This window comes from Actinia tenebrosa, unplaced genomic scaffold, assembly GCF_029948245.1.
Source record: "Actinia tenebrosa isolate PJP-AT-01 unplaced genomic scaffold, QUT_ActTen_1.0 PGA_scaffold1__47_contigs__length_23844297, whole genome shotgun sequence".
NCBI lineage: Eukaryota > Metazoa > Cnidaria > Anthozoa > Actiniaria > Actiniidae > Actinia > Actinia tenebrosa.
In genome coordinates, this window is record NW_028292578.1 from 8,529,068 (window position 1) to 8,553,954 (window position 24,887).

Here is a 24,887-nt window from a genome sequence, read left to right on the forward strand (position 1 = left end):
GTATTAGGGTATTAGTTGTGAATAGATGTTATACAAAATCATTATCTAAAAGACAGAAGAAATCAGTATGCTAATTCAAAAAAAAAAAGCTAGATAAAGCAATTTTATAAAAGGCTCTTTTCAGTTGCATGAGACTTTGTTCACCGGCAGAAAGAAGCATGCTTGTGTAATTAATACGAAGTTAATAAAACCAATAAACTTATAATAAGATATAAACTCATGGTGTCATATAACGGTTTGGTTGGAAAGTTAGTATTTTTCTAAATTTCTAATTCTTTGACAGCTTTCGGTAGGTGTCACGATAAAAATAAGGCTCTATTTTGATGCTCAATGCAGTGTTTAGTTCCTCCTTTTCTTTCAAAATGTTTAACTGTGATATCATAATCAATAAAACAAACAAACAAATAAATAAATAATAAAGCAAACAAACGAAAAAGATAAAAGGTCTAGATCAAACTATAAAATATCTAAAAAAATATTAAAAGAGAGAAACAATCCGAAAATATATATAGATAACAATATGTGTGTTATGCCATAGAAATTATTAGAAATAACAAGCGAGCATTTTAGGAAATATATTGAATGCATGATTGTTATTTTTGCCCAGAGTCGAGAACCCCCCATACGGAAATTCACCCCTATGTGTTGATATGGTATGACATCACAGATATATTCTATCCTGAGGTAGTATAATAGATTGATATAAATCAGCTGCGCGTCGTCACGTGATCTTTATTATCCAGTTACTAGAACTTTCTTGATTATATTCTTGCCAAGCTGTTGTGGGTGAACGCTGGTTTCGTATAACAAGGAGTAAACCCAGCGTTACAATATCTCGAGTGAAAAATATATGTCAAATGCAATATAAAACGAAGATTTGAAATCATAATTTTCTTCGTGATTTTTGTTAAACATTTGTATGCTCCATGGCCTCTACATATTTCGTTCACAACTTTGTTGTTGTTTGGTTCTTGTTTCTTCTACATTCAAAAGGTTAGTTTGCCGTCATGAATATCTAGTCCTTTATTTACTACAGATTTTGCTTCATTATTACCAACTGGATTATTGATCAAACTTTTGAATCTTGAAATATATAGAGGGAGCAGGACTCACTTGGACAATTAAGCCAGCCTCGGCTACCGGGATTCAAGGCCAAAGTGTCAGCATCACTTGGACTGCTGATCTAGATGGAGGTGAAACATGGGAGAATGTTAGAGTGAACCAGGGAGTAGTTGGCTCAAGCAAAGCGATGATAAAGTATGACAAGACAAAAAAGAGATTAGTTTATGACGTTTATAAAAGTCGAGATGCGGATCTGAATCTAACTGCTTCTCTTACTGGTACTCTACTGACATCGGTGTTTACATTGAAAAACCTGAACCGATCGACTGATGAGCGTTTATACGATTTGCATATAATTTTTACTGATAGTTTAGGTGACTACGACAGCCGGGATTCAGGTGACTTGCAACTAACGATCCTTGGTAAGTGTTTTCTATTAGTTTCAACCATAAATTTATTTCGCGCCTTACTTAGATTATATATTGTTATGGTTCGTTCCTGTTTAACGACAACACACCACCCTCTCGGACCGTATTTATCGAAAAAAACAATAGAAATGCACAGAAAAAAATCTTTATTCAATCCGCGAAAACTAGGTGCTTAGTTAGCTTGTATTTGCATATAAATTATAGTAATACCAAAGGGAAGAAAAGGGAGAGGAAAAGAGATCTTGAAATATTTTACCTTGGTGGGTTTTTATTTAACTATTAAAGAAAATGTTATTTTTCGCAATATCTTAAGCATATGTTTGAATCTAAACCAGGACTGACTCGCTTGTTGCTTCTGCAACCAATGCAATGTATAACGATGTTCATGTATGCAAATAATAAACGAAATGAAACAACTATAAAGACTTATCCTAAGATGGTTTGAAGCTTACTGAATATACTAAGGAAGGTTTTAAGGACACAAACTCCTTACAAATACTAAGCCAGCGTAATTATTAAAACAATTAAACACCAACAGATCCAGTTTTGTTTTCTTACTCTATGTGACTTTTTATATCTTGAAAGCAACATCATTAGCTTGGAAGCAACGTTATAATTTCTGCAATTTTCCAAACCAAAATTTGGCCTTGAAGTATTTTTCACTTTCGTTCATGTTTCATCATTAACAGCGACGAAAGATGTTCCTTTTTGAAGTCGACTGACAACGACATGTTTGTTCAGTAATTAATTCAATGATCTAGATAAATATTTACATATTGGTAGTTGACACCTTTCACAGGTTTGAAAATTATTTTCTGTTAGTGTGTATGTGTGTTTGGTTTCGTTTTCTCAAAGATAAATTTCATTTAAATAAGGGTGAGGCTTTAGTCATCAGAAGCATCACGAATTGCATTGGCAACTCAGGATGTATAGTTGGTAAGAAGCGACAAGTACTCTCGTCAGGCATGAATGATAATCGGCCATAACTGACAAATAAAACACTTAAGGAGTCTTTTAGCATGAACGTACATCGATTATGAAGAGGATACGGATCATTTGGATTATGATATACAATAGATGTATATAATAGCGTTTTAATAGTTTTTTCTATATCTAATCATTATCTAACCATTACTTAACCAGGATTTTTGGATCGTAAGAGCCTAGAATGACGAACCATTATATATTAAAATCTGTGTTGCAAACCTCTGCTTATTTGCAGATCATATATTTGTAAGCGATATGTAGGGTTTTATTAAAGTAGTTCATAAAAACCGAGAATGAGTAACGATAAAGATATCCGTGTGGGTTTGAGAAAGTAGATTTTTAGTCACCATGTAGGTTGTTGTTTTGCTAAGAGGAAATTGTTATGTTAATCACGTCTGTTTTTGTTCAAATTTAATTGTCTTCTTTTTACTGGCTGAAGAACATTGTAAAGCTGCAGGTAGACTAATAAAGCCAAGGATTAATCATTCATATATGTAATAAGTTATCTCCAATCAGGTATATTTAACACCTTTGATCATTCACCTGGAATGTTGAAATATTTTTTTAGTTTCCTGAACTTTCTTTACTATTCTTTAGGCTATTAAAACATTCTTGCAAAAACAAATATATAAAGAAACGAGGGATATTTAAAATAACATTTTTAAACAGTTTTAAACACAGTTTTTTAGTCATCCAGGCACTGGTTTGAATCTTTGTGACTCTTGAATAAGAAGGCTGTTTTCTCTGCATTATCGATATTTCTCATTATCAATATCTTCCAACTATATTTTATGATTGCGTTACGAAAATTCTAGAATTTGGTTCTATTCTCAAAACAAATTTATTAACAATTCATCGATAATGGAATATTAACTTTTCATGTACACTGAAAAATGGCCATGGTTCACGGTTAATCCCAGACTATCTAATCATTTGTGAAGGGATCTTTTAAACCGATCACAATAGTATATATAGCAAAACGAAGAATTTTGAAGGAATAGCAAGAAGTAGACTTACTTTCGATACTAATTCTTTGTGAAAAGCACATCAGACTAGACATTTGGTCCCAGAATTGAACCTCCATTTTCTAATTGACGACTAATGCAAGCTTCGAAACAAATATAGAAATAGTCGAATACAAATTAGCAGCAGTAGTAGTACTGAGCAGTAGTATAGCAGTAATTACTAGACTCTTTATTTCAAGATGGCAATACATAATTTACTTTTAGCCCTTAGATAAAACATTTGCCACAATTAAAATGTGTCTCTATTCAATACACTCTATTGCAGCACAGAAACGTTGTAGTATACATTATAAAAATATCTAAAGAGATGCAAAACTTAAACTGAAAAGTCCATAGAAATATGACCGACTGAGTACCAGCAGGGTGTATGTCCTTAAAGATTTGCTTTTGGTTTCTCAACTTAGTTTATGTAAATATTTTTTCAGTTGGTTTCTTGATAATGATGATAGGATGTCATCGAAACGTCGAAATTTATCTGCGTTAGTTTTTCTGATTAATTCAATAACAAAAGTCAATCTTATAAAGTATATTTGTTGTTAATGTATAGTGTGAGAACAATTTGGATCAAGAGTCGCTTATGTAGTACGACAATTGAAGGTATTTACGGAATGTCTGATTGTTAAGCAACAGCCTGTAAAAATAAGATTTACAAGAAGATTTGAAAATGTAGGAGTCTAGACGTCAACCATGAAATACAAACGTGATTCGCAAGGAAACATGAAATAATCTCGATTCAATTCATAAGCTGAATTTACTGATAACTTTTATATTGGACTTGATATGGATCAAGTATTTTAAGTTTAGCTTTGAAATTCTTTGAATATTTGCAGGATCCCACTGTCGCACTGAAATAATCAACCAATATGGTATGGGTATTCATGCTATCCAACCTGCCCGGAGGCATTCATATCCAGAAGCTACTAGTTCAGTGTTCATGATCATTATGATATTTCTATATATAATGTAGGTTAATTCTATTTTTATGGGCTCATTGCATAATCAATGCAAAGGATCAAGCAGTATATTAGTCTGAGTTATCAGGAAATCGACGTTTTCTGAACATTAATTTATAGAAATTGGAAGAACAAAAAAAACACACACACAAAAAAAATGATTACACAGAACTGACGTCAAGATACATGTGAAAAAAAGAGTTGAAGCCCTGTGTGATCCTGATTGGGCTACCTGTGCTTCATGCAGCACGCGTGAACTAAAACCGAGGCAAAAGCAACTTTGCGAAAGTCTACAATTCCTAGTAAAATTTAATTTGTTATGGTCTGAACCATGTAAGGAAATAAAGCTACAGGTTACTGTCATTTTTTAGAAATAGCTTGGTTTTCTTTAAAACTTCTCAGTAAAAATAGCTGTTACCAAATTTCTGTCAAAATTTAAATCAGGGGACGCGGAGGGGTTGGGGCGGGGGGGGGGGGGGGGGGGGGACAGGCATCCCACTTTTTCTCTTTTCCCATACTAATCTCTTATATTTCCTTCCCTTATCCTCCCCACTTTTCCCATAGCTGTTTGAGTAATTTGATAAAAATGGAAATTGCTGCAAGGTCACGAGGACTTTTTTTAATTATTCCCGTACAATGGAGAACAGTTGTTTAGTGGTCAAGGCAGATTTTTTAAAACAAAGAGAAAGGAAAACTAACCAACAAAAAGTTACAACTCATAAAATCAAGTTTTCTGCGTTAATATTTTTCGTGTTCTTTCATTTCGAACTTCAAAATAGCTGCGTTTTTGTCGACATGAAAAATGAAAAATGATACTAAAGGAGGAGGTGGGGGGGGGGGGGGGGGTTGGAAGTTTCAAAAGGTTTAATTACTTCATCAGTAACATTACTGTAATTATTACAATAAAATCGCTCATGCTATTGTTCTCTTTATTATACAGTACCGCCCACGATAACCAGTCCAAACCCAAGTACTGTCACTGTTACCGAAACACAGCCTGCACAACTTGAATGTACTGCAACTGGTAACCCCGCACCCAGTTTTAACTGGACAAGAGATGGTGTAATCGTTGGCACAGGAAGCCCATACACTACACCAGCAGTTACATCTAACGACGACAAAGCGTGTTACTATACTTGTGTAGCTTATAATGGAATCCTTGATGCCAAGACCGCTAACTTTTGTCTAAACGTTCAATGTAAGTATAGACATTTTTAAGGCAAACTATCAAAGTATCCAATCACTTTTGTGTAAACTTTACTTTTTCAAATACAAGAACAAGCATTTGTTGGAATTAATTTAAAATTAGTTGCTTTTGGAATTTTCTTTTTCCCCCACTTGTTTCCATACTGAATTTATTTTTCTTATTTCTTATTCCTTGTTTGTTTGTGATGAATGCACAATTTCATGTAAAATAAATGTTCGTCGTCTGCACGAATTTGTATTGAATTGCACGTACTATAAAGATCAAAAGTTTGATAATGATGGATTTCCATTTCTAGACAAACCGAAAAACGCAACAGTTTTGAGTGACAGATCAACAGTTTGCCAGAATGATAAGGTGAATCTGACCTGTACATCAGGACCAGCCAACCCAGCACCCAGCAGTTACGAGTTTTACGATAATGGTGTTCTTGTTGGAACCAGTGCATCCAACGTTTATGAAGCTAAGGCTACTGCAGGCTTACCATCTGTAAACAAGTTTGTTTGTGTACCAAGAAATCTTCTGGGAACCTCCTTGGAAAATGGAAGTGTGGAAGTGACTGCAAAAGGTAGTTTTATATATCTCTTTTAACTTCCGAAGAACGGATAATCGCCAAAAAGCCCGACGAGCAAAAATCGTAGTGTTTAGATCGCTAAGTTGAGCCATGTCTATTGTACATTTGATTTTTGATAAACTTTAGTTTCGTATCAATTGCCGATTATTCACAGCTGCTTTCATGGACTTTGCTGGCTAATATTCTTTAGATTTTTACCATGCACAGATATTCAGAAACGTTTTTTAGAAAACACTTGGAGAAATCTTTATTGCCAATCTTATTAAATCAATATTTTGGGCTTGTAATCTGTATACTGAAATATTTTGATCTTACTTGAGCTAATGTTTTCTATTGATATTCAAGCTTCCAAATAAGTTACACGAAAGGGACTTGTGATAAAAGTTTATCATACTAGGCTTTTAACAAGACGGCTAAATAGTTGATTATCTTCTAGCTATAGCTTTAATGACCAGATTCATTATTCATCCACTTTTAATAGCGTGTTATCTTTTTTTTATTATTTTATTGTTCACATTTTTAGTGGCGCCAGCAATAGTTACGTCACCTGTCTCCACAACTCTCGCGGAGGGAAGTTCTTTAACACTATTTTGCAATGCCTCTGGAGTACCTGCACCTAACATCACGTGGACCAAGGATGACGGACTCATTATTGGCAGTACTGAGACATTTACCATAAGTAGCGTCAAGAGAGGAGACGAAGGGTCCTACAGATGCACAGCAAGCAACAGCAATGAGTGCAGCAATGTCACTGCTGACGCAGATGTTGTTGTAAACTGTAAGTCTTTCTATACAATTGTCTATCACATGTGATATGAAGATATTTATGTAAAATAGATGTTCCCTAAAATATGCTTTATATTAAGGGAGGAATCAATCTTAGGCTATTTTAATGAAAGCTTCACATATACACGTAATAATAATTATTATTAGTATCCCTTTTAAAGTGCACGCCATATCTCCTTGAAACAGCTACAAGGCATGTAGCGCACTCATGGCATGAACCAAACAAAGACACCTAGATATATTTGTGCCCCCCCTCCCCCTCCCACGGATAAACGGCGTGCACTCTGTTATTGCTATTCTAAGTACTATTCATTATAGCGTAGATTAATGGCTTTATAATTGATGAGCTTTTTTTTCTGTTTTAACTAGTACAATTATATTTCAATCCTTGTTTTGATTTTAGAGGAAATTTTTTGGGCTGCACTTGCATGCAAACATTGCACTAAATTGTAACTTTACCTCTTTCTATACTTACTCCATGGATTTTGTATATCCTTGTAGATTCTTTTATTGCCTCAACATGATTTTGTAGAGCAAGCTTTAGGTGAAAGACTTGAGAGTAAAGCATAGCACCTCACTCAGTATAGTATGTCAAACCACTTAACCATTCTCAAACAGAGCATATGTGCTATATCAATGCACTATATAACCAATGAAAGCTACTTACTTTGATTCGTTTCTTCTATGACTTTGTTTGCAGCGGCACATATTCTTCAGTTTCACTGATTAAGAATAGCTTATTGTAGGTTTCGCGCCTTTAACCAATGAGAGCTACAAACAGACAAGCCAATAATAATAGGTATCTTGAAGCATAGACGTGTTTTGGTTGTAAGTCCAAACTTTTATATAAGGAAATAAGAGAGAATTACTTTAGTCCACGCCCTTCTCTAAAAATTGTTGTTATGGTATTCAACGTTTTCTATTCACTGAACTCATCTACCTTTTAAATTTTATTTCTTTATAGCATGGCCTTGATTGTACCCCTGCCCTATTTCTATTTTTTTTAAATTCCAGTCAAATATCGTAAGCATCGAATTTGTTCAGTTTTTAAATCTGATTTTTTAACTTTAAAGAATCCTTCAACTCTTCAAGTAAGGCGGAAGGGAGCGTTTATGAGCGTAAAACGAACCAAACAACGATAAAAGGCAATAAACATTTGATTTCACCTGAGACGTTTTTTCCATTTTCTTGTTAAATGATTCTCACAGATTTTTTCCTTATCGGCTTCAGTTAGATTTTGATATTCAGTTTTTGAAGACAAGTCAATATTTCATCTTCTCCGCATTAAAAATTGTCACATTCTTTTGACCTCGGTTTTTATATGGAATAAGTGCACAAAGTGAAATCATCCGTCAGGTTTCAGAAATTGATCCAAACTTCCTTCGCTGGAATTCGAAATGCATGTTTTAAAATTTCATTTTGACATTCATCATCTCATCGTACATGTGAGACCATACACTAGATGCTCGTTACAGTGACGCAATGAAAGTTTTCGATAAAACCCAAGGTACGTCTAGAGTGGAGATCAATTTCTTTACTTCACTATTCTCGTTTTCATCTCAAAGCACTAGGAATAGATACCTTTACCTTCTTGTCAAGTTAAAGTAAGATTAATATCTAATTTGCAAGCCTTTACACATCCACATTTCAATAAGCACTTTAAAGCACTAAAGTTAAAAGCAATTAGAATGGCAAGATAATACTTTAATTCTCTTTTTGGTTAGAAATATCTACATTTACCAAACTTTGGGGAAGTTAAGTTTGTTTTAATCCGGCATTAATTGATTATTTTCAGATCCACCAGAAAGTACTAATATAACAACAAATAACAGTGATAACACTTTCCTGAAAGGAAACAATGTAAGACTGTCATGTGCGTCAACATCAAAACCACAATTGTGTAATGTGACTTTTTACCATGGTAACACTGTTATCCAAAGCTACTATGGCAAGACATGCGCAGGAGCAGACGCTGCTAGTCACGTGATTCAAAGTATTGATGGATGTAACCTGGAAGAGTATTCTTGCAAAGCTGAAAACCAGTACGGACAACAAGAGGCTAAAATCAACCTAACAATAAATGGTAAGGAAGACAAAAGCCTAAAGTTGTAATAAACCATACTGGAGTATTTCACTGACAATTGTACTTCTTGACAATGATGACATCATGATCATTATTTTAGTGAGAAGGAACTCGAACTGAAGACTTAAAGTATAATTGTTAGTGTTTAAGGAATTGAATTGATTTTGTGCATCCCATTTCAGTTCCTGCATCAATCAACATTTCACCTGCAGCTGACGTGGTTCTAATTGAAGGAGATGCTCTGCAGCTTAATTGTACTGCTACAGGTTGCCCCACTCCAAATATTACATGGACAAAGACAGGAAATAGTGCATCTTTAGCTCGTGTGAATGGCTTCTTTTCATCTCATAGCATTAACAGCTTAAGCAAATCAGACACTGGCCATTATAAGTGCTCTGTAGACAATGGAGTTGCAGGAAGTCCTTTGGATAGAACAATATATGTAAATGTCACATGTAAGTAATTCTGCTTAAAATTCAGCCACATTGAAAAACGCTCCCCAAACCCCCCATTCCCCCACCCAGCACCCAAAAATCTCGTCATAGAGTTATTTGAAGTTTGATACAAACTTAACAAAATGTTAACAAAATGTTTCTCGTTCTAGACAAACCAGAACTCACGAACCTGACCAGTACAAAGACTGAGGCCTGCCTGAATGACTCAGTTACTTTACAATGTAAAACAAATGCCAACCCACCAGCACATGAATATCGCTTCTACTTGAATGATCAGCTTGTACATACCAGCATGTCTGGAGTCTATCAGTTGAATGTTCCACAAGCAGGCAATAACACATACAAGTGTGAACCAAAGAACACTGTTGGAGCTGGACAGAATAAATCGGTGACCATTGCCACAAAAGGTATTCGAAAATTCTTTAACTCCTTCAATGTAGTTTTTAGTTTAGTTCATTGTATAGTTAGGATAGTACGCGCGCACCGATTGGTCAAAAACTGTGCTTTATAAGTGAACGGAGCACAGTGCTGACGCCAACTGCGGCCGTGAAGTGCTGCTAGATCCTGCGACCTGCTTTCTTTTTGTGTAAATATATTCAATGCCAAAATAAAAATAGTAACTATATAATAAAAGGAAGAAAACTGCTTGTTCCGTTTAGTAATAAAGCACTTATGAAGCGCCGTAAGCACTCAAGAAGTGTGAGAAACACTCGCCTACGACTCTTGTTCCTCCTTACACTCTATTCTTCCTTACGCTACTTCCTGCGTGCTTCATTACTTAGCGGAGCACGGAAAAAGCTGTTTTATTTGTTAAATAAAGCATTTAATTATCTGTTGCATTTACTAAATTTTATTGTTTTTACGTATTCTACTTTCAAATAATTTCAGCTCCTCCTAAGATAACGTTTTCAACACCAAACCAGACTGTAGTAGAAAGAGACCGAGTGGTTCTTATGTGCAATGTAACGGGTAGTGACCCAATGAAGGTGACTTGGAGTAAAGTTGATGGTTCATCATATCCTGAAGGTTCTAGTTACCCCTTCACAAGTATTGTACGTGGAGACGAGGCTACGTACCAATGTACAGCACACAATGGAAATGAGTGTCCTGCAGCAACTGCTCGATCATCCATCACTGTCACGTGTAAGGAATTTTATATAAGTTATTAGAGTTTGTACTTTGCATTTTAACAAAGTTTTATAAATTATCTAGACAATAAATGCCAACAGTAATGTTGTATATATTATATCATACAAAGCGTAAATAGCTAACAAATACCAGATTGCATGTTATGAAATAAGCTGAAGGTCAATTGAGTAATATCTTAATATTTATACCAGTGCATGACCGAACCATAAAAGCCGTGTTTAAACTGCGGAGGAGCTTGGTATGTTGAAGCTTGATTTGCCTTTTTTAGTTCAAAGTGTAAAAAAAAGATATCGTTGAATGAAGAATCGAAGTTCTATTTTATACTTATGCGGTTTGCTCAGATGTACCAAGTTCAAATTTATTAAGTTTATTACGAAAAAATGGATCATCATACATATAAAAGAGTATAAGAGTTTAAAAACCTTTGTAAAAGAAAGGAAGAAGACATATACCAAACACATATCGATATGCTTATCTCGGTTTCTTTATTTTACTACTGATTTCAACCACGCTACATGTACAAGGCTACTTGATTTGAATGTTAAACTAATAAACTTTACAATAATGCTAGAGAAAGTGTACGACTGCGGACTGAAGCTGAATTACGAGAATTTTTCTAACAACTATCTTATCCTTGCAAAAGGTGGGTTTGAAATTGAGATATGGCTATTCAGTGTACCGACACAAAAAAGCATATATCAACGAGCAACTCAAACTAGACCACTCTAATATGCATGCTAACCTAACAATGCTAGCTAACATTAAAAACAGTGACGTCTATCTTCTGTAATAAGCTAATAAATTAAATGGAGAATATTAACATCAATATTTTCAATATAATGACATTCTTTGTAAGCTATAACTACCTTTTAATGCTCAGTAGCTGATACACTATTTTTAACCCTATATAACCCTAATGAGAAATCACTCATTTTTTTGTCTATAAGTCGTTATAATTTCTTTTCTAATAATGTTGTTTTGCTTTGGCTCACTCTGGTTTCGTGTTTGATTTTGTTGTTGTTGTTATTCTTAAAATTGCAAATGAATATTTACATGTCATTATTTGTCATCTAGCTGCTACGCCATTTCCCTACATTTTTCTCTTTTTATTTAGACAAACCCGAAAACACTAGTTGCTTTACAAACAAAAGTAGCAACGTATTTCTGCAAGGAAAAACAGTTAACTTGACCTGTCAGTCATCAGCAAAACCCGCCCAATGTAACGTGTTGTTTTATCAAGGAAATGCGTTACTGGCTAACAAGTCCAGTGCCACGTGTTCAGCAAGTCATTTGCTAACCAACATCCAAGGATGCAATGGCGAGAGGCTTTCGTTTAAGGTTCAAAACGTTGCAGGGACTGGTAAAACAGTTGATATTAACATTACTGTGCAAGGTAAGATATATATATATATATATATATCTGGCAAAGGATTTCAAAATAAACTTTAAGAAAATAACGCTAAACATTCAGTGACTATCAAAGCTAAACATTCAGAGTATCATCAATAATAAAGATTGAATGTAATTTGTTTTATCAATACAACTCTGAGTGTTGTTTACTAATTTACAGCACTTCCTAATCACACATGCCAAATCGTACTTTTTTTCTGGCTCGAAAAAGAAAGTTTTGTTAGACGTCAATCAAAGTGTTTCCAAGGCATTGTCTGACTTTGATTTATATTTAAAAACTAAGTTTGTCGCAATAGCAAATTGTACGATTTCGCTCGTGTGATTGGGAAACACTATAATCAGTAAACAAAAAAAGGTTTTAAGCGTCTTGCCAGTGATGAAATTTGCCATTTATTGTGCCTTAGAATAGTGAACAACATAGCATTTGTAAAAAAGAGAAGACTGGCTGAACAAACGGATATGTTTTCTAATGTTTGCTACTTTGCCTTTTTTTGTGTGTACAGTTCCGGCAAACATCAGCGTGGTACCGTCCACAGAAACAGTTGTTTTAGAAGAGGGGCAGGTTCTTTCTTTAAATTGCAGTGCCACAGGATGCCCAACTCCAAATATCACATGGACAAAAGAAGGAAATAGTGCATCTTTAACTCGTGCCAATGGCTTCTTCTTATCTCATGGTCTTAACAGCATAAGCAAAGCGGCTACCGGCAAATATAAGTGCTCTGTAGACAATAGAGTTGTAGGAAGTCCTCTAGAAAAAACGATATACGTAAATGTCACATGTGAGTACACCAATTATTTATATAAAAGACAAACCCAATATTTAAATTCCACTTATTAACCTATTATCTAACCTAGTCTTACCGTGGTAAGGGTCCGAATACAGCTAACTATAGCCAGCATTTGTAACTTTTATTCTGGCAAAATAACCCACTTTCCTCATAATGGCAGTAGACAAAAGATTTATTTGAACATGTGAATCCAAGGAGTGCGTGCAATGTGGTATCTCATCAACGCAGTCAGTTTCTGGCTAACACGGTTTAGTAGAACGTAGTAAGGTCGGACATATATTTTAAATAACTTCTTATTATATCTCCCATTCTAGACAAACCAGAACTCACGAACCTGACCAGCACAAAGACTGAGGCCTGCCTGAATGACTCAGTTACTATACAATGTACAACAAATGCCAACCCACCAGCACATAAATATCGCTTCTACTTGAATGATCAGCTTGTACATACCAGCATGTCTGGAGTCTATCAGTTGAATGTTTCACAAGCAGGCAATAACACATACAAGTGTGAACCAAAGAACATTGTTGGAGCTGGACAGAATAAATCGGTGACCATTGCCACAAAAGGTATTCGAAAATTCTTTTACTCCTTCAATGTAGTTTTTAGTTTAGTTCATTGTATAGTTAGGATAGTACGCGCGCGCCGATTGGTCAAAAACTGTGCTTTATAAGTGAACGGAGCACAGTGCTGACGCCAACTGCGGCCGTGAAGTGCTGCTCGATCCTGCGACCTGCTTTCCTTTTGCGTAAATATCTTCAATACCAAAATAAAAATAGTAAATAACTATATAATAAAAGGAAGAAAACTGCTTGCTCTGTTTAGTAATAAAGCGCTTAGGAAGCGCCGTAAGTACTCAAGAAGAGTGAGAAACACTAAACTACGACTCTTGTTCCTCCTTACACTCTATTCTTCCTTACGCCACTTCCTGCGTGCTTCATTACTGAACGGAGCACGGAAAAAGCTGTTTCATTTGTTAAATAAAGCATTTAATTATCTGTTGCATTTACTAAATTTTATTGTTTTTACGTATTCTACTTTCAAATAATTTCAGCTCCTCCTAAGATAACGTTTTCAACACCAAACAAGACTGTAGTAGAAGGAGAGAGAGTGGTTCTTATGTGCAATGTAACGGGTAGTGATCCAATGAACGTGACTTGGAGTAAAGTTGGTGGTTCATCATATCCTGAACGTTCTAGTTCCACCTTCAAGAGTATTGTACGTGGAGACGAGGCTACGTACCAATGTACAGCACACAATGGAAATGAGTGTCCTGCAGCAACTGCTCGATCATCCATCACTGTCACGTGTAAGGATTTTTTACCACTAGTTTCACTTATGATTTTAATCATGATCCATCTGAAATTTAAATTATTATAACGTTATTAAAAAAACACTAAATACATCAGGGAGGCGAAGAAAAAACATACACGAGATTTGTTTTATTTTGGCAAAAAGAAATGATAATCGTCTAATTATTCTTCGGAACAGATCGATATTGCCATCGGAAATTTTCCCCTGTCCGACTTTACGAGAGAGAGATACTAGAGGCGGCCCTAAATGGGATGTTTGAAATTTTTCAATGTTCATTGTTTCTTCATAGCAAGCTCCAAAACAGTTTGAATGTGTTTATTACTAAGATCGATCAACGAGCTTTTATGCTTTATATGATTCATAACATGAAAACAGGTATTTTCAGTAAAGATATTGTCATATTTCAAAACATTAACCCTTGTTGTACTGTAAAACGTTTTACAGTACTATTATATTATTATTTATTGAATTATTAATTAATATATAATTCGTAAGTTATAGTTAAAGTTATTCATTCTGGGATTGAAGTTATGTAAAGAATAGCCGAATCGTAATATTTTGTATTTACCATGATTTCCAAACGCAAATCTTAAAACTCTAAAGATTCTATTATAGTTTAACACGTTTTCGTATTGGTTAAAATATCTCGTATATATGCCATTTAATTAACTACACTGCACTGTTGTGAATTGCATGCTTTCAGCAGTTCGTCAGTTCTTTTCCACTGAGAAAGAGGGATGATGTAACTATTTTAAATCGAACAAATCAACACAGCACAAGATAGTCAAATCATCATATCAAAGACAAGTGTTTTTTGGGCAAATGGAGATAATTCTGTTGCGTGCTTTGAGTAGTTCGTCAGTTTTTTCCATCGATAAAGAAGAATCTCGCATGAATCGAGCACTTTTTTTCAATTCGTACAAAGTCTACACAGCACAAGATAGCTGAAATACCACTACACCAAAGACCAAGTTTTTATCAACATGCATTCCATTACTGTAAGGTGGGTTTTCCTTCTAATTAAGTCAAACGAAACTGTTATGGTGTCAATACTTGCATATTCAGCACTATCCAAGCTGTAGGACTCTAAGTTAAGATATCTTTTAACTTTTATATCTCGACAAAAAAACAGTTATAACCGTAGTAATCATTGGAAGTCCTCAAAGCACGTAATCTTAATGTAATGCAAAATCCTCTTAAATAACAATTTAATATCTTATAATTATTGATCTCGGTCAATAAATGTATCTTCACTTTTATTACACTCTGTATTGCTAAATACTTATATACCTATAAAGTAATATTGCTATGCTTATTAATAACTTTGATGTTATTTAATCTACCTTATTCTTATCACTGTAAGCAAAATTAATACAGGTATGAAATATCATAAAGCATAAAAAATAAAAAATAAAAAATAAAAAATAAAAAATAAAAAATAAACGAAAAGAAAAGAGAGAAGTGCTTATGCTTGTTTGTAGGTAGAATTGGTGTGCTTTAAAGAGTTTTTCCGACACTTTTTCGTCTTTATTTGATTCTGTAGACAAACCGGAAAACACGAACATTACACTTAACAAAAGCAGCAATGTTTTGTTACATGGAGAACCAGTGATGCTGACATGTCAATCACGAGCAAAACCCTCTACTTGTCACGTGCTATTTTATCAAGGACATCAGCTATTGGTTAACAAGTCCAGCAGTACGTGTACAGCAAGTCACGTGATATCTAGCATTCAAGGATGCAACGAGGAGAGTTTCTCTTGCTTTGCAATGAATGATGCAGGAAACGGCGAAAGAGTGTATCAGAATGTTACCGTAAAAGGTAGTTTTTGAAATTACTGTTCGTCTCAATCGAACACCATATCAATTTATGCTTTTTTATTGTTAGCAATTTTGTATGCATAAATAATGTAAAATTATAATCGTCATCATCCTCTTTTTTCAAAAGTTCCACCTGGCGTGAGTGTTATGCCATCATCTGATACCATTGTTATGGTAGAAGGAGATTCTTTGTCTCTGAGCTGCACTCCAACAGGATGTCCAACACCAAATGTCACATGGACCAAGTCTGGTGTATCTTCACTCCTCGAACAGGGCATTGGTGTTGTACTGAATAAGACTTTTGCAAGCCTGACGAAGCAAGACACAGGCACCTATCAGTGTAGTGTGAACAACGGTGTAGTGGGAAGTCCTGCGGTAAAGGCCATATACCTCAATGTTACTTGTAAGTTCAATCAGATAAAGTGGTAACGAGAGAAAATATCTGTCATTGAATTGCATCTTTCATTTTCCCCAGACAAACCATATCTGACAAATCTGGCCAGCACAAAGAGTAAGGCCTGCCTGAATGACACAGTTACGTTACAATGTACAACAAATGCCAACCCACCAGCACATGAATATCACTTCTACTTGAATGATCAGCTTGTACATACAAGCATGTCTGGAGTCTATCAGTTGAATGTTCCACAAGCAGGCAATAACACATACAAGTGTGAACCAAAGAACACTGTTGGAGCTGGACAGAATAAATCGGTGACCATTGCCACAAAAGGTATTTTGAAAACATATATTTATCTTCTCAATTCTCTTTTCGTTAATAACATTTTCTTACTGCCTTTTGCCAAACGGCGTCGTATCATATTCTCGTCGAGTTTTGACTAAGTTGTTACAATATATATTACAACATACATTGAACCATAAAGGATTATTCAACAAGTTAGATGAGTTGCTAAAAATAAAAAGAAAGCAAGTTGCTGTAAAAATAAAAACACAAGTTGCTGCAAAAAAGAAACGAGTTGTTTCGTTTAAGACACGCAATTTGCTGATTGGGAAAAAACATTGAACTTCACTTTAGAGGATTTAGATTTGAAGTGTGTGCCTTTCCTCTGTACTGAAGACGAAGGATATGCTCTTTGTGACACTTACACTTTCTTTTTTACCATAACTGCAAACTGCCGGACACGGATTACTCCCTGATCTGTTTTAACTTGCACAAAACTAATTTTTGATTGATTTTTATTGTATATAATTTCAGCTCCTCCTAAGATAACATTTTCAACACCAGACCAGACTGTAGTAGAAGGAGAGAAAGTGGTTCTTATGTGCAATGTAACGGGTAGTGATCCAATGAACGTGACTTGGAGTAAAGTTGGTGGTTCATCATATCCTGAAGGTTCTAGTTACACCTTCACAAGTATTGTACGTGACGACGAGGCTACGTACCAATGTACAGCACACAATGGAAATGAGTGTCCTGCAGCAACTGCTCGATCAGCCATCACTGTCACGTGTAAGCTATATATAGATGTGTTTAGATGATCTTTTTATTTATTTCTTATTTTTGCATTAAAACACGAGCACTTTTATCTAAATAACTGAACTGTACATCAACTTTATCTTTTAACTTCCCACAAAAAAAAAAAAAAAAAAAAAAAAAAAAAAAAAAAAAAAAACCACTATTCAATGACTTCCCAATAATTCTTTAATTCTTGATTTAAATCTGCTTATTCTATAAGATCTAACACTGCTCTATAATTAATATAAGTAAAAAGAAACACATCATTACTTAAAATCTCAGTTTAACTTTTTAAAATCTTTATATTAGTTCTTATATAAAGCTATGCATACGATCTTACGTACTTTCTTATTGTTCACATTTCAAATACTGCACAAGATAACCAACCTATTGAACTGCATCTAGTAAACCTTTTTGTTCAATCTGTCAAGAAAAAAAAAAGAAAAAAAAAAAAAAAAGAAAAAAAAAAAAAAAAGAAAAATTCAGCTACTAATAACTTTTAAATTTATCAAATGATTAACTCAATAACGCTCATAAACTCTTTGTTAAAGAAGTCGATAAATTGCTTCTTTTTGCTTTATGACATCAAAGTAGATACCGAGTAAAGAGTAAACAACACAGGAAAATAATGTTCTTTTTTCTTCGATTGGTGTATAACATCTTTGCGAACGACAGCAAGGTGGGTTTTATCTTCAGCATAAATAATATTAATAATGTAATAATATCTCAAAGAACTCATATATCTAAATGCTGAAAAACATTAATAAAATGTTGAATTAATCAAAAAGAGTCAATTTTAAATTTACCGGAAAAAGCATATTGATAAAAAACGACAATAACTACAAAAATGAGGTGAAAAGTAAAAAATTTTCTTCTTATTGTAAAAGCATTTTAACTAACATTTCATGCTGATCTTATTAAATAGTCTTCTTAGAATCGTGTATTGTCAGCTAGAAAATATACCTGTTTTTTCCTGCAATGGTTACTTGATGGTATCTACTATCATTTTATCGATTCTATAGATCCACCAGAAAACATACAGCTGTCAATAAACAAAAGCAGCAGCATACTGATGGTTGGAGAAGCAGTGAATCTGACATGTCAGTCTTCTGCAAAACCAAATCAATGTACGATATTGTACTATCAAGGAAACCTACTCCTAGCCGATAAATCAAGCACTTCCTGCACAGAGAGTCTAGTAATATCAAGTGTACAAGGATGCGATGAAGAAAGGTTTTCATGTGTTGTGAAAAACCAAGCAGGCACAGGTACGAGGGTATACAGAAATGTCACTGTGCAATTACCTTCAACAATATCCGTTGTTCCAAGCACAAGCAGTATCACAAAGGAAGAAGGATTATCCTTAGTACTAAACTGCACAGCCACTGGTTGTCCGTCTCCAAACATCACATGGTCAAAAAAGGAAGGAGTTCTCTTCATTCATTCCAACGGACACCAACTTACACATGATTTTGGAGGCAGCTTAGGAAAAGACGATACAGGAACATACCAATGTGCAGTAGACAATGGGGTTTCGGGAAGTGTGCTTAACAAAACAATTTACGTGAACGTTACATGTGAGTAGTATGAATGAGTATTTGGATAGCCTTGTTCAATTCTCAACCTCTGTATTTTGCATAAATAAAAAACCTGAGATTACCTAACTCCAGTTTCTGTTTATATTCCAGATAAGCCGCACCAAACAAACATCACCTCAAATACCACCAATACCTGTGTTAACGATCGCGTTTCGGTGAAATGCATTTCAGATGCTAATCCTCCTGTAATCGATTACTCGTTTTTTCTTAACGGTCAGCATGTGCATACTAGTACTTCGGATTTTTATCAGTTTAACGTGGTCCAAGCAGGCGCAAATTTAATCACCTGTAGACCGAGAAATGCTGTTGGAATCGGAATGAGTGCTAACGTATCCATAATCACAAAAGGTATAAATGCTGCAGTTTTTCCTTGATAATTCAGCAATAGTTTTGATTTTGATTTTAATATCATTCATATTTGATTTATCTTATCATTGATTCATTAAATTATTATTATTATCATTATTATTATTATTATGATGATGATGATGATGATTATTATTATTTATATTTTGTGTCCAAAATTGTATTATTTTGTTTTGCTATTGATGTATAGCACTAAGGCAAAGAATAATAATAATAATAAAAAACTAAAAAGAGAAAAAAAAAAAGAAAAAAAAAGAAAGAAAGAAAAGAAAAATAATAAATTTTTGATCAATTATTTTTCTGTGAAGCAAAGAGACAAAGACATTTCCATAATCATTCTTTGTATTTTCAGCTCAACCTACCATAACGATTTTAACACCCCATCAAACAGTGAAGGAAAGATCTCATTTGACGATTGTTTGCCAGGCTTCTGGTAGCGCTCCACTGAACGTAACATTGAGCAATAGTGACGGAAGACACAAAAAAGAAGACACTACTGGAACTACTAGCCTAACTGTGCCTTTTGCTTCCCGAAATGACGAGGGAGTTTACAGATGTACAGTTAATAACGGGAACGAGTGTCATGTTGTTTCTAAAACAACGACTGCTACTGTCAACTGTAAGTATCTTCGCAGAGGACGGAATTCTTCCTGACTGGAGAAAAACTGAAGATGGACTACAATCGAAATGAGCTATTTCAAGATTATTTTCGAATTGCTAGTCAGACTGACTAACGAGGGATACTCAATGTTCGATCGGCTCATTGTAATCGTTATTCTATCGGGAGTCTGCCTTTCAGTGTTTTCAACAAGTGTCTCATGACTAATACATTTTTATGCTGACTTACTCAAGCTTACTTTGAGGCAACTCACATCACGCATGCGCGTAAAGGAATCTACCGTGGATCTACATTTTGTTGTTCTTGTCACGAGAGTCTCTATTCAATAATACTGTCGGCATATTTCAGGATTTCGATCACTTTCTATACTCAATGTACCCTCAACACACTCTTAAATTGTTCCTCAATGAATGAAAAACGATCTCCAGTTCCGATGCACACATAAAACAAAAACTATTTAACTTCTTGATTTCCAGATGCTTTATCACATTTTTAGTCATGATAGAAATGACGCACCTATATAATAATTTATTGATATTAATAGAATTAATAAGAAATAAATAGCAATTACTTACAATGTTATGAGCAATTTTGTAAGATGTAGGACTGCACATGATTTACTCCACGTGCACTTTCTTGCAAATAATTCAGTTTATTTCAAATATTATAGAAACTTTTGCATAAACTTTCATTTTTGAATACTGTTTTGTATAATAGTCGTAAAAAAAGACCTAATATTATTATCGAAGTATCACCTAACTTAAAATAACTTATGGCATTATAAATCACTATAGTTTGTAGTTATGTTTTGGTATGATTTGCTACAATATATTAGTGGTGGTAGGTTAACCTGATTTACTTTATTTTATAGATAAACCAGAGAACACAAATTTGACTGCATCTAAAGCTACAGCCTGTGTTAGCGATGAATTGACTCTGACGTGCCACACCAGTGGTAAGCCTGACCCTACAACATATAGGTTCTATCGAAATGATAAGTTAATCAAAGCCCAAAGTACTAATACATACAAATTTTCCACGAGTGCCAGTGGGAACAACGTTTACAAGTGTCAACCTGAAAACAGCGCTGGTAATGGTACTATGGCCAATGTCACTGTTATTGTAAAAGGTACTGACATACTGTTTTGTATAATTGGACAATGGCGAGGATAAAATCAAAGAGGAAAATATAAGGAAGAGATGAGATTAGATTAGATGTGAAGAGAAGGGAAATGAAGTGAAAGGAAAGGGATTAAATGAAAAAGTAACTCAAAAGAAATAAAAATGTAAGTTATAAAAGGAAAGAATTAAAAAAAAAATTAAGAAATGAGAAAAAAATGACAGAAAGGAAGTTAAAGGAAAGGAATTAAACGAGAGAAGAAAAAGAAAAGAAAATTAAAGTTATAAAAGGAAAGAAAACGAGAAAAGTAACAGAAAAAGCAGTGAAATGCCATAAAAAGTGAAAAAAGACGAGAAAAAGAGAAACTATATTTTTTTAACCTTCTCCCATTTAATTTCAGTGTTACCTCTTCAATAAACTTGTTGTATTTTTAATTTAATAGAATAATGAAATGAATAATGAAACGATTGGAATATAGACAAAGGGAAGTCGGAACAAATTCTTAGCCACATTCATTAGTTTGATTTAAATTTGCTTTTTTTATTTTTATTTTTGCTTCCGTCAATTTTTAGCTGCGCCTGTTATTGAATACATTACTCCAAGTCAAGAAGTGGTTGAGGGAAATACCTTGGCCCTTGTCTGTAACGTCACCGATCGTAGTGGGCAATCAGTGAATGTATCTTGGCACAAAGTTGGCGGCGGTCAGTTATCGAGTACGAGAACCCATGATATAATATCTGTTGGCCGTAATGATACAGGATCATATGTATGTAAAGCTCACAATGGAAATGAGTGTGATGCAAAAACAAACCTCACCATCATCACCGTGAAATGTAAGTAATTTTGATATTTTAATCTGCAGTATTTTATTAAAAGAATTCATAATGAAGCAATTTAGCTTCATGAAGGAAGGAAGGAAGGAAGGAAGGAAGGAAGGAAGGAAGGAATGATTGACTGAATGAATGATTGACTGAATGAATGATTGATGGAATGTTAACGGGAAAACTGATACATAATGGTATAACAAATAATATATAAAATACAATCTTAAATTGCTGTGCCTGAAGTGAAAAACTTCATTTATTAAGTTTTAGAAATAATGAAAGTGTACAGCGTGGTACTAAACGTTATAAATAGAAACAAAATGATTTCAATCTCCTGAGAATGGGAAACCTATTGTTATGCCCTCCAAGTTGAGCTGCATTCCGACGTGCTGCAAGGGGTCTATTCTGGGAGCTTCTTATGAATACTTGTCCAGCTAAAATGGCTATCTCGTTTTCTTAGATCCAGCAACCATCACATCTCACTCAAGTCTAAATGTAACACGTGACGAAAACGACCAGATCACTCTTAGCTGTATGGTGTCTGGTGTACCAAAACCAAGTATTAACTGGACCAGAAACGACCAACAGATTCAAAATGCACATGGAGAGACATACGCTTTTAAGGCTTTGGAGTCTTTGTCAGGAAATTACTCTTGTATCGTGTCCAATGGGATTGGAGGAAGACAACAAAGGACATTTTATGTCAAGATAACAGGTTCTAGTTTTATTTAAGTGACCGAACGAGCGTGACATTTGGATAGAGGGACATCTGGTCAATTTCTTTTAAGTTTCCACAAAAAATAAATCGACCAACATTCCTTTATCCGGACTAAATGAACTCCATAAATTATATGATTATTGTATTGGCTGAGAAACGATACTCGAGTTACGAGTTCTCTGTTGCTCAGATGAGTCTCGATTTTGGGTAGAATATTCACGTGTTCCAGTCAAGGTCCGTGGAATTCCAAAGTGTTCGTATTGTTTGATTCCTGCAATCTTTTCTTTACCGTTGGTATTTATGAAGATTTTGACTCTGAAATTAGACTAATTCTGAGTACATGAGTCTGAAATCAAGGAACACAGCGGTAATTTGGAACTCAAAAAAAGTCTATCGTTAAACCACAGGAAGCCCAATTTAGATATAAGTGAATGGTGAAAATAAAATCGGAGAAAATATTGTATTACTTTTTGAATTCGAGGTCAAGATAGTGTCTTCAGTAATACGATAGAGTAAAGAAATCGATAAAAAATGCACTAGAACTTTTTTCGCGCGCCTTTTTTTCTCCTATAAAATAATTAATTATATAATTTTTCCGATTTTATTTTCACCATCCACTTTAATCTAAAATGGGCTCCCTGTGGTTGAACTGCAGGAACTGGAACACTTAGGAAACCTATCAGATTCCTCCATTTGCATAGGGAACGGCTTCCCATAAAATAATCAGTACCTTTGTTTTAGTATACGGTAAATGGTAAGGATCGGTCGGTTGTACGTAAGTTGATCATCTACTAAATATTGACTTTGTTTTCACAGGGCACTGTAAAGGCCATGGATGTAAACATGGGGGAACGTGCAGAAGTGAAGGCCAAAGTTACAGATGTCTTTGCACAAGAGGATTAACCGGGAGATTCTGCGACAACGAAGGTATATAAAGATAATCGCAACTAATTCTACAGATATGTATCAATTTTTTTTCGAGTTTACAGACTCAGATAAGAAAAATTTCTAGTACGAATAGATTTCCCCCAAATTCGCTTGGATGGCCACGAAACAATGGGACTTGAGAAAACGAGGGGATTAGAGCGATCAACGAGCTGGGACTAGGTGCATGGAGAAGTGACATTAGGCTGTGCTGAAATTCCCTGGATACTTATTTTCAGTTTCTAATTCCGTGTCTTTGTTTGGTAGATCCAGTGCACACCGAGTTCGATTGTCTACTCATAATCGTCGAACCTTCGTGGAAAGATGCGTATGGCAAAGAGGATAGTCCTGAGCACGATGATCTGGAAAAGAAAATATGCTCAAAGGTGAACGGCTAGGATTTAGTTTTTTTTATCCCGTGAAGTTTGTTTTTTAATTCTTAAATCTAAACTTGCCAACATCTTTATCGACACAGATGTTCAAAATATTCAATGGAGGACCACGACGAATACCAGGGAAAGAACTTGTGACTTGTATCCTTGTAAAAGCCAGGTAACGACATTGTCGGTAGACTTTAGCTTAGTGGAAAGCCCGCTTTGCTGTCGGTAAACACTCTCGGTACAATCTTTAAGCCAACACCTTAGGTAGCATACAATCAATGCTTTACCATCACATTAAAAATTTAAACAAGACACTGGCATCCATTCATTATACTCTCTTGGCCGACAAGAATGAAAAACGTCTGAGCATGATCTAAATCCGTATGCAAATTAGTCAAGACGTCCTCGTGCTATTGTAAAGATATGTAATTTTGACTTTCAAACATGCTTGACAAATGGACTTTACAAAATGCCAAAACTTAGTGCCCATGTTTGAAACTTAAGGCTAATTCTTTAACATAGTCTTTGTTAATAAAGTACCTTATTCTCACAAAAGTATAGTCGCGAAACTTTTTGTATTCTCAGAGAGTATTTATTTTCTCACTTAAAATCTTCTAAACTATTGAAAAATGTGCTGAAACAGAAATGCACGCATGCGCGAACGTTTTTTCTGTTGTCCTCTTGACTACCACCTTTCACACTTCTTTGTGATACTTTGTTTGTATTGTTCCAAATATTTATATATTTCAATCATCCTTATTAAAATTCATCAATTTAGTAAACCCTTATTAAAAAGCTATTGCAACAACACTCATTTTT

The 24,887-nt window shown here is 34.7% G+C and overlaps 1 protein-coding gene across 10 annotated transcripts in view; it reads left to right on the forward strand.

Moving 5' to 3' along the window:
* Nucleotides 1–763: 763 nt before the first annotated feature.
* LOC116308725 (hemicentin-1-like) overlaps nucleotides 764–24,887 on the forward strand; it is a 33,168-nt gene continuing 9,044 nt past the window's right edge. For 6 of the 10 annotated variants that reach the window (XM_089032542.1, XM_089032545.1, XM_089032544.1 and 3 more), the window contains exons 1-26: nucleotides 765–993; nucleotides 1,098–1,484; nucleotides 5,396–5,653; nucleotides 5,958–6,227; nucleotides 6,757–7,011; nucleotides 8,815–9,102; nucleotides 9,285–9,557; nucleotides 9,707–9,964; nucleotides 10,446–10,700; nucleotides 11,821–12,099; nucleotides 12,620–12,895; nucleotides 13,219–13,476; nucleotides 13,962–14,216; nucleotides 15,765–16,043; nucleotides 16,170–16,445; nucleotides 16,518–16,775; nucleotides 17,259–17,513; nucleotides 18,542–19,096; nucleotides 19,208–19,465; nucleotides 19,836–20,102; nucleotides 20,974–21,231; nucleotides 21,795–22,055; nucleotides 22,507–22,761; nucleotides 23,581–23,691; nucleotides 23,956–24,074; nucleotides 24,164–24,240. In XM_089032542.1, coding sequence (XP_088888668.1) covers nucleotides 927–993; nucleotides 1,098–1,484; nucleotides 5,396–5,653; nucleotides 5,958–6,227; nucleotides 6,757–7,011; nucleotides 8,815–9,102; nucleotides 9,285–9,557; nucleotides 9,707–9,964; nucleotides 10,446–10,700; nucleotides 11,821–12,099; nucleotides 12,620–12,895; nucleotides 13,219–13,476; nucleotides 13,962–14,216; nucleotides 15,765–16,043; nucleotides 16,170–16,445; nucleotides 16,518–16,775; nucleotides 17,259–17,513; nucleotides 18,542–19,096; nucleotides 19,208–19,465; nucleotides 19,836–20,102; nucleotides 20,974–21,231; nucleotides 21,795–22,055; nucleotides 22,507–22,761; nucleotides 23,581–23,691; nucleotides 23,956–24,074; nucleotides 24,164–24,240 — 6,608 coding nt within the window. In that variant the 5' untranslated portion in view covers nucleotides 765–926. Of the gene's footprint in view, nucleotides 994–1,097; nucleotides 1,485–5,395; nucleotides 5,654–5,957; nucleotides 6,228–6,756; nucleotides 7,012–8,814; nucleotides 9,103–9,284; nucleotides 9,558–9,706; nucleotides 9,965–10,445; nucleotides 10,701–11,820; nucleotides 12,100–12,619; nucleotides 12,896–13,218; nucleotides 13,477–13,961; nucleotides 14,217–15,764; nucleotides 16,044–16,169; nucleotides 16,446–16,517; nucleotides 16,776–17,258; nucleotides 17,514–18,541; nucleotides 19,097–19,207; nucleotides 19,466–19,835; nucleotides 20,103–20,973; nucleotides 21,232–21,794; nucleotides 22,056–22,506; nucleotides 22,762–23,580; nucleotides 23,692–23,955; nucleotides 24,075–24,163; nucleotides 24,241–24,887 lie in introns of all 10 variants that reach the window. The other 4 variants (XM_089032543.1, XM_089032547.1, XM_089032550.1 and 1 more) reach the window with 4 other exon arrangements.